Consider the following 13,960-nt stretch of genomic DNA (forward strand, 5'->3'; position numbering starts at 1 on the left):
CTCTCAGCCCCTCCCCTGCTTGCACTGTTTCTCTCTCCCCTTCCCTCTCAAAAATAAATAAGCATTAAAAAAAAACCCCACAGTGTGTGGTTGAAACTTCAAATTCAGCACTGATTATTGTGTCATTTATCTTGGATGGATGTTTCTTTATAAGACTTAAATAATTTATTGATATAAATTAGAAAATGAGTATTTTCAGATACCCAACCAGCCTCACTTGGTATTTCGATTTTACTCATCTGTAAAACTTAAGATTTAAAACTTGTCCATCTTATTTACTGTAAAAAAAGGTGGTAAGTACAGTTTTCCAATCTTACACAAATAATGGATGAAACTCAGGATTTTTCAGAAGCGTTCACTATTAACAAGGCTGATGTAAAGTATACTATTTTTGCAAACTGTAAAAATGAGAATTAAACATGCATGATATTTTCCTGGGTCATAAATGATATGACATAATAAGACACACGGTTGTTTAAGAAAGAATGAAATTCATTTAAATTAGGGCTGGGAATCTTTACAGTGACTATTCCAGGAAGCTGCAAAGCTAAGAAAGCAACTTTATAAGCATGTGTAGCATGTGGAAAAAATTTATACAATACAAAGGGGGGGAAAGCATTCATTACCATCTAAGTCCCTACACCAAGAGGCAGCCTATATTTCCTTGAAACAAAAGTGCCAAAGATAAACAACATCTGGCACACTCTGTATTTATAAAACTTAGAAGCAAATTTTTTTTGTTCTTTGTGAGGCTTTTCTAGAACCCAACTCTTTACAACTAATAAAAACAGCATCCCTTGAGCAAAACTCATACTCCATGCCGAGAGAGTCAACTGAACCGCTCCTGTCAGTGGGGAGCTCATCAATCTATTTTGGATTAATTACCACCAGAAGATGTTGCTATTTAGTTTAGGACAGTTTTTTCTTCCAATGTGAATATAAATTTTTCTTTTATATTTTTATCTCACCATTGGCTGTCACTACACAATTACTTGTATAATGTCGTATTTAAAATCATGAGTTCGGGATTCATAGTTCACTTCTGAGGGGTTGCAAACTGTAACAGTTAAGAGAGTAAGCTGGCTGGATTCAAATTTCAGCTGCACCATACAGCAGCTATGTGAACGTGGGCAAGTTACTTTTACCCTCTTTGAGCTTCAGCTGCTAAGATGTGAAAAGGGAATACCACCTTTTAGAGTTATTGTAATAAAGATAATACGTGAAAGATGTTCAGGACAGTGTGTAACAGACAGTGACAATAAATTTTAGCTGTTATGATTAGTTTATATTAAATTCTGTGGCAAAGTGTTTATAAATTAAATAGCTAGATGCTGTTTTGCAAAATGTTGATTTCCTAAAGCATCTAACTAGCTTGAGAAGATGCTGAGGTGGGTGTAGATGACCTCTGAAGTCCTTTCAACTCTGAGATTTTAGGAATAACTGCAACGCCAAGAAAGAGTGGCTGAGTGAGAAGTAACAATGAAGAATGGAATGATAATAATGATAAATGTTATTCATATAGGAAATGAGTGGGCCTCCCTGGGTACCGAGCCTCAGCTCAGTTGCTTAGCTTCCTGAACTTTTAGTAATAGTATATTGGTCCATATTAGTGCTTTTTGTTATAGTATGTGCTTACATAACATACTAACAAGATATTTCTCGAGAGTGACACTGACACATCTAGACTCATGAATGTTCCTACCCTAACTCATTTGATACGGAACAAAAGTCATAAAGATGGAGGAAAGATGCTTTACAATTTATCATTTCTTTAGTAACAAACAGTATACTGGTCTAAATCATCTGGGCTTACTTCATCAATACATATACTAAATCACCCATAATGCTGAGAGGGGGGCACATCTAGTCAGAGCTCTCTATTCCAAACATGACCATCTTTGCCCTTTTATACCCTCAAGCATACTCTAGACCCAGGGACTAGGGCTACTGCACAAAACTCTAGGTTTGACAGAAGGTAGATACATGAATTGAAAGCAGTCAACAAGTATTTGTGGAATAAATAACTATGGCATAGTTTCTTTTAGTGGGCTATATTTATTTCAAAAGCTGCCATATCTTTGATTATAAACAGCCTGTACAACTTCAATTTTCTTGTACAAAGGATTCCCTGGTAGGAATCACCAAAAATACCCACATTTAAACACTGCTTGGATAAGGTGTTAAGAGTATACCTGAGGCTTGCTGCAGCAGCAACACAAAACAGACTGGCCTGGTTAGGCTATGTACAAGACATAAAGAAGGGAGCTAAAGAAAATGAGAGTTCAAAATTTAATAGGTGCAGAGTTTCCTATTGAGGTGATGTTTTGAAAGGAGAGCGAGATGACAGCTGCACAGCACTATGAATGTACTAAATATCATTGAATTGTGAATTTTAATATGATTGATTTTATCTCAACTTTTAAAAAATTGGGGAGTAGAAGCAACTAATATGCAAAAAATATTGGACGTGGAGTCAGAAAATCTTAATTTTATCCTGGGGAAACCACCTACTAATTATATGAATGTGTCCTCCTGAGCCTCAGTTTATGTTAAATCTAGTATTACATCTACTGACTAGCAGGTCTGTTATACTAATGAGATGAGAAAGTATATAAAACCACTTTGTAAACTGTTCAGCATTATTATCAATCTTAGTAAAAAATAAGGTGTTAATATTAGCACATAACATTTTTATTATAATAGGAAAAACCAGTCCCATTTTCACTATTTAGTTCCTCTTATGGTGACCAAACAAGAGTACTAAATTGATTTTTTATTAAGTATCTAACAGATACATCATTTTATGCAAATAATCTCTACTATCAACATGATACCTAAGAAACCAAATTTCTTCTAAATAAAAGTACAGCCAGAAGTAAAGACTAAGGGGTTAAAAAAAAAAACAAACATTTGTTAAGACAGGGTTTGTTGTACAACGCACGCTTACCAAGTGCTGCAGAGTCATGGAGTGGTCTTCTCCTGGAACTTGTAGCAGAGAACGAGTAGTATGGTGTTCCAGGTTTTCCTGAAGAAGACAGCTGTGCTGGGCTTCCAAGCCCTAGATCTTGTCTCAGGAGACTAGACTATAAAACAAAGCCAAGGAAACAAGTTATTTTCCCACTGATACCAACTCAAATGGGAAAATGTCACCACTTCTGAGTTATTCAGATGGTTATTCAGAGGATGCTAATGCCTTCAACAATGCCTTGAATTAGATGCATCTAATAAATATCTGAACGATGGTTTATTAGAACATTGGCTTAAACCTATATTTCCTCGGGGCGTGTGGAGTGGCTCAGTCAGTTAAGCATCCAACCTCGGCTCAGGTCATGATCTCACGGTTTGTGAGTCTGATCCCTGCATCCAGCTCTGCGCCGAAAGCTCCAAGCCTGCTTCGGATTCTGTCTCCCTCTCTCTCTCTGCACCTCCCCTGCTCTCTCTCTTTCAAAAATAAACATTAAAAAAATAAACTTACATGTTCTCTCTTTCCTCATCCTCACGTTACCTAATTCCTAGTAATTATGTAGATCTAAACAATCTTAAGGTTGAAACACACTTTAGTTACTATGTGGTTTCACCCTTTAATCATCAAGAAGACTTCTGAAAAATGACCACCAAGTCTTTGCTTGAATGCTTTCATGACCATACAAGGCAGTCAATTCTGTTCTTTCTTCTTTTTTTTCTTTTAGGATAGTTTTCATTGTTTGAAGACTGCCAATATTTTCAGGACAAGCCATTCCTGTGTCCTTCAACTGTGCTTCATGACATGGGGGTTTGAATGTAATCCTCATCATCTCTGACATAAGACCTCTGGATTTATCTTCAGTTTGTCAAAGTGTCTTGTAAAATGGAATGGACGACAATGCCCCAGATGTGACCTGATTAGTGCAGAGTCATTTTCAACACTACATTTAAACAACCCATTTGTGCTAGCTCATATTAAGAGGTTAGGAGTGATCACACGCTGTTACTCTTTATTGCATATGTTGCTATTAAGTCTTGTCCCTCCAATGGTTACCTTTTTCAGTTGTTTTTTTTAGTTCCAAGTACAACAGTTAACATTTACCTGATCAAATTAATCTCGTTATATTTTATCATTTCTATCTGTTTTAGATTCTGAGTCTGTTAACCAATGCATTTGCTAGCCTTTTTAGTACTGGGGCATAAAAAATGGGACCAAAAGAAGACATGAGGATGACAAGCCCGAGGAGATCCCTAAGGTATGCTACAATGGCATGAAACTTTATCAAGTGCTTCACTGAAACCCAGAGATTCAGCAGCCCTGACCTACTAAACCAGTGACCCTATCATAAAGCAAATGAAGTTAACTTGGCAGAATTTGGTTCCAAGCCTTCTGGTAGCTGAGGGGAAAAGATTTCAACTGGAAAAGGTGCTGGATACAGTTGAGCGGATGCTCTCATGTGAAAAGGGCTATTGATTCCTCTGATACATATACTACTCTCCTACCCCATATTTAATACCTGCCATGACCATACTCATGAATATCAGAAAGGTACTAACAAATAAACCTCCGCTCTGGTCAGAAAGAATCAGTAGAACTTTGTAATAGAAGTCATCAGTAGCCCAGTTCCTGCCTCTATTCTAATAATCAAGAAAAACTCTCTTTTCAGTTTATCACGCTATTTAATGATTTTAAATAACTTGTGTTTCAGCTTTAAAAAGGCACAAATTCATATAACATAAAGATAACCACTGCAAAGTTTCCAACTAGTGATATCTGGTATATTCATTATATGACCATCACCATCTAGTTCCAGAACATTTTTATCACCTCCAAAGGAAACCCTGTACCCATTAAACAGTTACTTCCATTCCTCTAGCCTCTGCAACCACTAATCTGCTGTCTCTATGAATTTCCCTATTCTGAGTATTTCATATAATTGGAATCATATGTGACCTTTTGTGTCTGGCTTCTCTCACTTCACACGTTTTTGAAGTGTATCCACGTTGTAGTTTGTATCAGTATTTCATTCCTTTGTAGGGCTGAATAATATTCCATTGTATAGACATACTATAATTTGTTTATTCATTTATTCACTAATGGGACACATTGGTTGTTTCTCGCTTTGGACTACTGTGAATAGTGTTGCTATGAACATGTGTGTATGGGCATTTATTTGAATACTTGTTTTCAATTCTTTTGGGTAATATTTAGGAGTGGAAATGCTGAGTCATATGGCAATTCTATCTTTAACTCTTTTTTTTTTTTTTTTTTAATTTTTTTTTTTTTCAACGTATTTTTATTTATTTTTGGGACAGAGAGAGACAGAGCATGAACAGGGGAGGGGCAGAGAGAGAGGGAGACACAGAATCAGAAACAGGCTCCAGGCTCCGAGCCATCAGCCCAGAGCCTGACGCGGGGCTCGAACTCACGGACCGCGAGATCGTGACCTGGCTGAAGTCGGACGCTTAACCGACTGCGCCACCCAGGCGCCCCTATCTTTAACTCTTTGAGGAACTGGCAAACTGTTTTCCACAATGGCTGGGCCATTTTACATTCCCACCAGCAATGTATGAGGATTCCAATCACATCCTTATCAACACTTCTTACTAGTTTTTTGTTTTTAATTGTAGCCATACTAGTATGGACTAGTATCTTATTGTGGTTTTGACTACCATTTCCCGAATGATTAATGATGTTGGGTATCTCTTCATGGGCCTGATGGCCCTTTGTATTGTCTTCTTTAGAAAAACATCTATTCAAGCCCTTTGACCATTTTTAAATTGGGTTGTGTTCCTACTGTTATATTGTAAGAGTTCTTATACACCGGGGCACCTGGGTGGCTTAGTTAAGCAAGCAACTCTTGATTTTGGCTCAGGTCATGATCTCACAGTTCGTGAGATCAAGCCCCGTGTTGGGGTCTGTGCTGACAGTGCAGAACCTGCTTGGAATTCTCTTTTTCCCTCCCCTGCTCATGCACGTGTGCTCTCTCTCTCAAAATAAATAAACATTAAAAGAAAAGAGTTCTTATACATTATGTTTTGAATACTAGACACCTACCAGACACATGATTTGCATGTCCCATTTTGTAGGCTGTCTTTTTACCTCTTAATGTCCAAGTTTTTAATTTTGATGAAGTTTAATTTATCTTAATTTTTTTCTTTTGTCATGCTTTTGACGTCACATCTAAGAATCTAATGCCAAATTCAAGATAGTGAAGATTTAACCCTATATTTTTTTCTAAGAGTATATAGTTTCAGCTCACACCTAGATCACTGATCCATTTTGGGTTAATTTTTGTATATGGTTGGTAGAAGGTAGAGGTCCAACTTCATTCTTTTGAATGTGGATATCCAGTTGTGTTAGTACCATTTGTTGAAAAAAGTAATATTTCCTTATTCAGTGGTCTTGGCATCCTTTGCTGAAAATCAATTGCTTATAGATATTTGGGTTTATTTCTGGACTCTCAATTCTATCTCATTTGTCTGTATGTCCACCTTGTACCAGTTCTATACTGTAGCTTTGTAGTAAGTTTTGAAAATGAAAAGTGTGTGTACTCTAACTTTATTCTTCTTTTTTAATACTGTTTTCACTATTTGGGGTTCTTTGAAATTATACAGAAAATTTCAGGATCAACTTTTCCATTTCTGCAAAAAGATGCCACTGGAATTGTGATAGGGGCTGCACTGAATCTGAAGATTGCTTTGGGGAGTTTTGCCATCTTAACAACATTAAGTTTTCTGACTGATGAACACTGAATCTGTAATTTCGGTCTTCTGTAATTTCTTTTAGCAATGCTTTGTAGTTTCCAGTATATATGTCTGACACTTTGTAGTTAAATTTATTCCTAGGTAGCTTTATAAGAAGTTTATTTGAGAGAGAGAAAGTGTGGGGCTTGAACTCATGAACTGTGAGCTGAACTGTTCCGCTTGAACTGTGAGCCAAAATCAAGAGTCAGATGCTAAACCCAATGAGCCACCCAGGAGCCCCTATTCCTAGGTATTTTATTCTTTTGGATGCTAAATGGAGTTGGTGGCTTAATTTTATTTTTGGTTTGTTGATTATTAGTGTACAGAAGTACAACTAGTTTTTGATCTTGAATCTTGCAACTATAGTAGATTTGTTTACTAGCTCAAATAGCTTTACGGTGGATTCTGTATATATAAGATCATACCATCTGCAAAAAGGGAAAATTTTATATCCTTCCTTCCACTTTACTTTTTTCATTCCATGAAAGAATGAAAATAAGGTGAATGACATTTCATATTCTGTTTTCTGGGCACAAACTCTTTATCCTAAGTAAGAAGACCTTGTTTGCCCTGCATCTAAGCTGAATTACAACTCCCAAAGGCTACTGGATGTTAGAAATTGGAAAGAGAATGGACAGGCCCCTAAAGAGAGGGTTGACAATTAAAGGCTAAATCCAAAAAGGAGTGTGACACATTCAAACTGTATTAATCTAAATCAAGAATAAATAGAAAGATGCCAACTTATTCTGAAAATGATTCAGCAGATGTGTATTTGTGTGTATAAACTCATGTGTAGGATACAAACACATACACATACTAAGTGAAAGAAAAGGAATGTGTACGCACAAATGTGGTGAAATACTGATGAAATTTCATTAAGAGCGCATAAATATTCACTTTATTATTCTTGTACCTTTTCTGTGAGTTTGTAATTTTTCAAAATAAAAAGTTGGAGAAAATCAGAATAAATATCAAGGATCGACAAGCATACTTACAAATGTACCATCTTAGTTAATATTTACTGCAATCTCATTATATAAATTATATGTTATACAGATAACAAGTAGTACAACCCTAATTTGAATCTATGTCTGCTTAAGAGTTTCCTTCTTCAATATGAAGAAGACTTCTACAATAGTTCAGGAACCTAATTACCATATGTAAGACCATGAACTTCAAAACATTTAAGTGACCTGTAAATGACTTTGTGGATTATAATCCTAAAGCTGTATTATCTATAGAATACATACTGGTAGATTCTGTACACATGCATGGAAGAAAGGAAGAAGAATAAAATTTTTTAGGAGAAAAGTTTACTTTTACCAATAACGTTAATAAACCTTTCTCCTTAGTATAGGTAAATATGGAGATACAGTTAGCAAATAGTCTGTATTCTTGTTCCACAGTGAATATTAATGCTAAAAAAAAAAACCCATAGAAGATGTTCTTCACTTAGTTGTCTTAATCATAGAAATAACCATTTTTCCCTGTTCAATTTGTATCTTGATCTATATGTAGGAGAAATTGTTTCTTTTTAAGAACACAGAATATTTTATCCTATTAATTAAAATGAATTGTTCAGTACTACAAGAAATACAAAAGAAGTTTAAGACAATGTTTTCTCCATGAGGACTTGGCAATCTAGGAAATAATACCCATGAATCTAATGGAAAGTGATTAAAAAAAAAATCAAGGGCTAAACTATATGAGCCTAATATTTTGATATTATATCACTTATAAAGTATTTTTCTTTTCTTTGATTCTTCAAATATTTTGGTAACACTAAAGCACAAATAATAAACTAGTTTATTTCTCTTAAAATAAAATTATGTATCAGTTCATATTATTGATTTTCCTGCCTGCTTAAAAACTAACGAGAAGCATTATTGATTGCCACTGATCTTGTCCTGAAGGTACAAGCAAAAAGAATACACAATCCCAGAGGATACAGAACTAGGCAAAGCAGTTTTATTCTGCCAAGCCATGTTATTCAAGGCAGAATTAGTTTTCCGAAATGACAGAGCACTACATTTCTTAACACAGTCTTAGAAAATAATCTTTTTAATAGTCATCTAAAACCTCAACTGTCAAAAATGTATCTAATTACTGAAGAATAATCAATTAAGGTTCATCCCAGAAACACTAATACAGCCTAGATTATTGTACGAAAAACTACAGTAAAGTTTCATTTTAAATTATGTATGACAAACCTCTAGCGTATAAATAAAAACTCCCATTTCTTTATGTGGAATTTTAGTACCCTATGTATAATACATGTAATATATGTAGATATACACACACACACACACACGCACATATATGTTATATATATTATATTATATATAATACATATATAATATATAATACATATATGTAATATATATTATATATATTACATATATTATATATATAATATATATATATATATATATATATATATATATATATATATATATTCTTTCTCCCTCTTCACATGCCAAGAAACCCTGACTCTAAAATGTTAAATTGAAAAGACTATTCAGTGTAAGTCTTCATGGTGACCAAAAAGTAAAGGAGAGGAATAAAGTAGTGAGTTTGACCAACATCATTTATTAATGTAACTTCTTAAGTATCTTGGAAGGTACTCTAAATGTGATTTCATAGGAAATCAGAAGAATATCCTATATAAAAATGGTGGGGTTTAGCAGCCCAGAGGATTCAGAACCACAATGCGGTAATTTGGATATTCTTTACCCTTAAAAGGGAAAGTGTCTGAAATCTTGATAAACATAAACTTACTTCCTCAGAACTGCTTTTAACCATTAAATGGCTTGGCCCAAACAATGTACTAAAATATAATTTCATATCCATTTATAACTTCAGATTAAATAAGGACTTATTAATTAATAAGGTTAAATTAATTAACACTATATCAAAAATTGTTAGCCTCATTTTATGACTAAAACTTTGAAGCACTAATTCATTACTGATTTGTTTTCTAGAAAAATAAGATACAAAGTATGTTATAGTTGCACACTGTAAAAAATGTTTAATATTTAATATGGACTCATGGAACCTCTGCTGTGTACATTTTACAGAATTCTTTAATTTTATGTCTATATTACAGTCCTGAAATGGTACGCAGTTTTAATATATAAAGGCAAGCAGCTGTTCTCAGGTTTGTCTTCTTGAGAGGAGAGTGTACTAATTAAAACAATAAAAAAGTATAGAACGCAATCATGATAAAACAGAGAACATAAACTATTAAAATTTCTCAGTTGAATTCTTTAAACGGTACCACGTATTTCCTTTGTCACTGAGGGATGAAGAAACAAAATCGTTCTGAGAGCAGAATCAGTATAGTATTACCATATTTGTAATTGTTTTTTTAACTGAGAAATACCACAATACAGTTTAGCTGTAAGTCCACTCACTTAAGGTTTCCGAGATTAAGACAGGGAAGTGGAGAGTGACAAAGAAGCCACTCATGATCAAATAAAAAACTCAGAGGGTAAAGGGGTACTCAGGGCAAGATATAAACGTAGGGCTTTAATATTATATCAGTCTTCTGTTAATTTTTTACAAATAATTAAAAAAACAGACTAATAAATTTTGAATTTGGAAAATACAGATATTGTGAAATAATTGTATTATGATGCAAATTCATTTACATTGAAATTCCAGGGATATGTTAGCAATTATCAGCATGTTGTTAAAGAATTCTATCCTGAGAATCTCATTAGATAGTGATGCAAACTACAGTTGTTATCATTCTGAGAACAAAGGGATCTTGAATGAGTAATCAATAGCAACTGGCAGAAAATGAGACATTAATTATGATCCTCTCTAGTGTTTTGTCTAAGGCAAGATTTCATTAAATGCTTTGTGCAACCTGAATAGTTCCAAGTCATTACCAACACTTTGGACAATACATTAATTGAGGGGGAGGGGAGACTATACAGGGAAACAAAGTAAAAGAAAACCTGAGATGTTTCTATTCCTTCCCCCAGGTCAATAAAAACATACCAACCACCACTAGCCAACTGTTATGCTTGTTCTTTTACAAGCCCTAAATCTTATAATCTCAACATGGTCTCTTGAAATTTTAATTATCATTTTCTATACTTAAAGTGTCAGGCAGGTTTGAGAAGATAATGACAGTCATCCATCAAACACATGCTGCCAACGCAATCAGCCCAATCTTTAAGAAACTACCTATGTACTATTAAATTAGTAAAACATGGTAATCTTAGCAGTTTGAGTTTCCCAATCTCATTTAATTATCAGTAACAGAGGGAAATTTTACTATCTTAATGTATCATTTTCACTAATTTTTGTCTGAACTTTTCTCTCAAATCCTACATCAGCCAATGAAAAGATTATTGAGTAGGAAGAAAATATGGGATAGAGATCAACAAAGGAAGACTTTGGGGAATAAAAAGAAAACTATAATGAAAACCATTAAAAACAATTTTAATACACCCAGTATTTAAGTAATTACAAATATGCAAAAAGAATGACTTTCTTTTAGGTTTTTATAGGCTTCCATAAAGAGAGTGCCTACTTCCAAATGCTATAAGGGATTTCTTGAAAGCAGACTCTCAAGAGGTCAGCAGTGAGCATACTCTAAGCCCATCTTCTTCCTAAGTGAGTTTTTCTGAGTGTCTGAAGTTAGAAACTTCCTTGTTAAATAGGGTTCTCTTAAGTCTTCCTGCAAAGCTACCAGTGTGCCTTTGAACCTTTTATTTTATTTATTTATTTTTTGTGTGAATAAAAAGGAACCTGCTCTGTGAGGTGCTAACCCACATTAAAAGAACAGGAGATAAAGAAGTATCATTTCTCTTTTGCTTTTGTGGAAATGGTATTATGGAGTCCTAAGATTTTCAGCAGAGTTGATACTAAGAAGTCACTCCTTTTCCCTTTAATGCCAGTAAATGAGTACCTTCTCTTCCCAGTCCCTTGTATTTTGAAAAATACAATTAAGAATTACATAAAATACAATACAGTAGTAGGCATATAGTTAGGTATGAAATACTTTTTGAACTGAAACATCCTATACTGGAACATCTTCAAAAAGTTAAGCTTTTTATTTTGGGAATTTTCAAATATAAACAAAAATAGAAAAAACCCTCCAATATAATGAACCTTCCTATACCTTTCACCCAGCTTCACTTAACTTCCAGTATTCTGCTGCTCCTGCTTTACTTATTCTACCATTATTCACTTCTTGTTATACAGACCCTACAATTGACAACAATATCTTATAATCATGTAATGCCCAGGCTGTGGTCACCTCTTTTTTCATTATTCCCCCCTGAGATGGTGTCTAATCTCTAGCCATTATTTAATATACTCTTTTCTTCTGAAATCAGTTTGCAAAAGGATAAACTGACTTTTAAAAAAATGTTTATTTTTGAGAGAGAGAGAGGGAGAGAGAGCGCGCGCGCGCAAGCAACTGAGAGGCACAGAGAGAGGGGGACAGAAGATCCGAAGTAGGTTCTGTGCTGATAGCTTTGGCACTGAAAGCAGCGAGTCCAATGTGGGACTCAAAGTCACAAACTGTGAGACTCGTGAACTACGAGATCATGACCTGGACACTCAGCCAACTGAGCTACCCAGGCGCCCGAAGAATAAATTGACTTTTATTACTTATTTATTTTAATATTTATTTATTTATTTTGAGAGAGAATGTGCAAGCATGCATGCGAGCAGGGATGGGGCAGAAAGAGAGGGAGAGAAAAAACTTAAGCAGGCTCTACAATGTCAGTGCAGAGCCTGATGCAGGACTCAATCTCATGAAGCTGAGACTGTGACCTGAGCCGAAATCAAAAGTCCGAAGTTTAACTGACTGAGCCACCCGTGTGCCCCTAAACTGACTTTTAAACAATGTATCCAAAGAGCAATGAGTACCACCAAAAGTATAATTAGCAAGTTTTATGGAGAGAACAAAAATGAGGTTTTTTTCCCTGCCAAATACCTATGCATCATTTCTCTCTGGCCTTTTAATCAAAGTAGGAAATTAAACTTGCCTACTGCCTGATACTTTAAAATGAGACTTTCCTTCCACAAAGTAATTTATTTTACCTATGTTCCAGACTCAGAAGCTCCCTCTGCAGGTAGCTGATGGCTTATTATCCTGGTAATATATTTCCTTCCTATATCACAGGATTCAGATTCAAACATATTCTGAATACCTACTGAATACCAGTAGGCATAGCCTCTTCACAGGCTACTTAATGAGGTAATCATCTCTTGGAGAGCTTCGACACTGATTCATAGCCACTTTTATGTCTTTTTAACATTCCTGACTCCAGGATTCCTCCTATCACCATCAACTAATCTACTTTTTTTTTTTTTTTTTTTAAAGGTAGGCCCAGGCCCAATGTGGGGCTTGAACTCTGTACCCTGAGATCAAGAGTCAGATGGATGCTCTGCTGACTGAGCCACCCAGGTGCTCTTTCCATCAACTAATTTACTGCCAAAAGGATGCTGTAGGTACTGGAAACCCCTAACTCCTGAAATTTTAAGTCCAATATTCAACTCTGACATGACCTATTTTTTTTTTCAATATATGAAGTTTATTGTCAAATTGGTTTCCATACAACACCCAGCGCTCATCCCAAAAGGTGCCCTCCTCAATACCCATCACCCACCCTCCCCTCCCTCCCACCCCCCATCAACCCTCAGTTTGTTCTCAGTTTTTAACAGTCTCTTATGCTTTGGCTCTCTCCCACTCTAACCTCTTTTCTTTTTTCCTTCCCCTCCCCCATGGGTTTCTGTTAAGTTTCTCAGGATCCACATAAGAGTGAAACCATATGATATCTGTCTTTCTCTGTATGGCTTATTTCACTTAGCATCACACTCTCCAGTTCCATCCATGTTGCTACAAAGGGCAATATTTCATTCTTTCTCATTGCCATGTAGTACTCCATTGTGTATATAAACCACAATTTCTTTATCCATTCATCAGTTGATGGACATTTAGGCTCTTTCCATAATTTGGCTATTGTTGAGAGTGCTGCTATAAACATTGGGGCACAAGTGTCCCTATGCATCAGTACTCCTGTATCCCTTGGGTAAATTCCTAGCAGTGCTACTGCTGGGTCATAGGGTAGGTCTATTTTTAATTTTTTGAGGAACCTCCACACTGTTTTCCAGAGTGGCTGCACCAATTTGCATTCCCACCAACAGTGCAAGAGGGTTCCTGTTTCTCCACATCCTCTCCAGCATCTATAGTCTCCTGATTTGTTCATTTTGGTCACTCTGACTG

At 35.4% G+C, this 13,960-nt stretch overlaps 1 protein-coding gene across 10 annotated transcripts in view; it reads right to left on the minus strand.

Moving 5' to 3' along the window:
• The window catches only part of TCF12 (transcription factor 12), a 377,037-nt gene that overhangs the window by 82,111 nt on the left and 280,966 nt on the right, over positions 1 to 13,960 (minus strand). For all 10 annotated transcript variants that reach the window (XM_019441990.2, XM_019441988.2, XM_019441986.2 and 7 more), the window contains one exon: positions 2,948 to 3,083. In XM_019441990.2, the coding sequence (XP_019297535.1) occupies positions 2,948 to 3,083 (136 nt within the window). The remainder of the gene's footprint in view (positions 1 to 2,947; positions 3,084 to 13,960) is intronic.

This window comes from Panthera pardus, unplaced genomic scaffold (genome assembly GCF_024362965.1).
Source record: "Panthera pardus isolate Hobbes unplaced genomic scaffold, ASM2436296v1 HiC_scaffold_24, whole genome shotgun sequence".
Taxonomy (NCBI): domain Eukaryota; kingdom Metazoa; phylum Chordata; class Mammalia; order Carnivora; family Felidae; genus Panthera; species Panthera pardus.